At 37.6% G+C, this 1336-nt stretch overlaps 1 protein-coding gene across 1 annotated transcript in view; it reads left to right on the top strand.

Moving 5' to 3' along the window:
• Nucleotides 1-1127, top strand: part of LOC119838352 (zinc finger protein Elbow) — a 4872-nt gene extending 3745 nt beyond the window's left edge. Inside the window, exon 3 of the mRNA XM_038364271.1 lies at nt 1-1127. Coding sequence (XP_038220199.1) covers nt 1-388 — 388 coding nt within the window. The 3' untranslated portion in view covers nt 389-1127.
• Nucleotides 1128-1336: the final 209 nt, after the last annotated feature.

The following is a 1336-nucleotide window of genomic DNA, read 5'->3' as shown; positions in this document are numbered from 1 at the left end:
AGCAGCGGCTGCGTATGCGCACGCTCAGTTAGCTGCTTTAGCAGCAGCATCGCAACTACCTTTTGTATGCAGCTGGATGGCGGGAGATTCAGCATATTGTGGAAAACGATTTGCAACATCAGAAGAACTTTTGCAACATTTAAGATCTCACACAGCTAGTGGTGATTCGAGTCCCAGTTTATCAATGTTGAGCGCCACTCACCCGCTATTACAAAGAACATATCCGACGCCTCCCCTGTCGCCTTTAACGCCAAGATTTCACCCCTACAGCAAACCGTCACACCTAATGTCATCACCGCCTTTGCCTTTCCCGTTGCCGCCACACCCATCGTTGGCGGCGTATTTCCCCTCCTATCCTCTGTTTGGACCGAGGCCTTTGCATCCTTGAGGACCGTCGGCGCTCCACACTAATAAGAAGGGGGGCGCCGAACACTAACGCCCAAGCCAAACGGACATTTGAAACTGAAGACAGTGTACATATCGCATAGGGTTCTTGCAGTTTCTAGTCGGCTCATATCATCGACGGACATGGCCCCGAGGGGCGCGCCAGCTGTGATCTCTAACTTGTAATTCGTGATGTTATTGTGCACTGATAACGCTCGCATCGCTTTGTCCCGCGAGCGCGGTTTATTTTATAGTTAGACTAACGAAATTTTTATGTACCAAATCTATAGTTTGTAATTAAAATAGTTTTTTAATTTAATTTGTTATGTACAAGTAGCAAGGATTGTTACATGTTTGTATTTTAATGTCCACATTCGAGAAACATTTTCACATACTATGCTTTCGAATAAATTAAGAAATCTTACATCGTTAAATGTTACCGCAACACAATGCTGTCTTATTTCAAATAGCGATTTTAAACTCAGATATAATCTTAATAGCGTCGAACACATTTAAATTCAAATTTACATTTTAATGTAATTTAAAGTGGTTCTATTTTTTGTTTCAAAAATCTTGAAAAGATTAAAGTCGTAAATATTCTTTGTAAAGCAAAAACGGTTAACATTATTGCCTGCACTAGATTATTTAAGTGATAATGTAAGCATTGGTATCTGTTGACATAAAAATTTGTTGTTATAAAGGTCATAAAATGGATGAAATATACGTAAATATTTAATTTCGAATGTCGGTTTTTATTTCTCCCACAATCACATAAACATTAAATTGAGAGCACTTTATATGGAAAACCGCCTTCCTGAATTGAAGATAAACAAAAGAATTTTATTAAAATGCATTTTTTACTCGTTGTAATAAAGATCATAATCCTATTACATGAATATTAAACGTTTAATGTTTTATAAAGAAAATCATTTAAAAGTTTTTGTATCGAGAT

This window comes from Zerene cesonia, unplaced genomic scaffold (genome assembly GCF_012273895.1).
Source record: "Zerene cesonia ecotype Mississippi unplaced genomic scaffold, Zerene_cesonia_1.1 Zces_u002, whole genome shotgun sequence".
NCBI lineage: Eukaryota > Metazoa > Arthropoda > Insecta > Lepidoptera > Pieridae > Zerene > Zerene cesonia.
The sequence above is the reverse complement of the archived record's forward strand: the minus strand, read 5'-3'. Positions and strand labels throughout refer to the sequence as shown.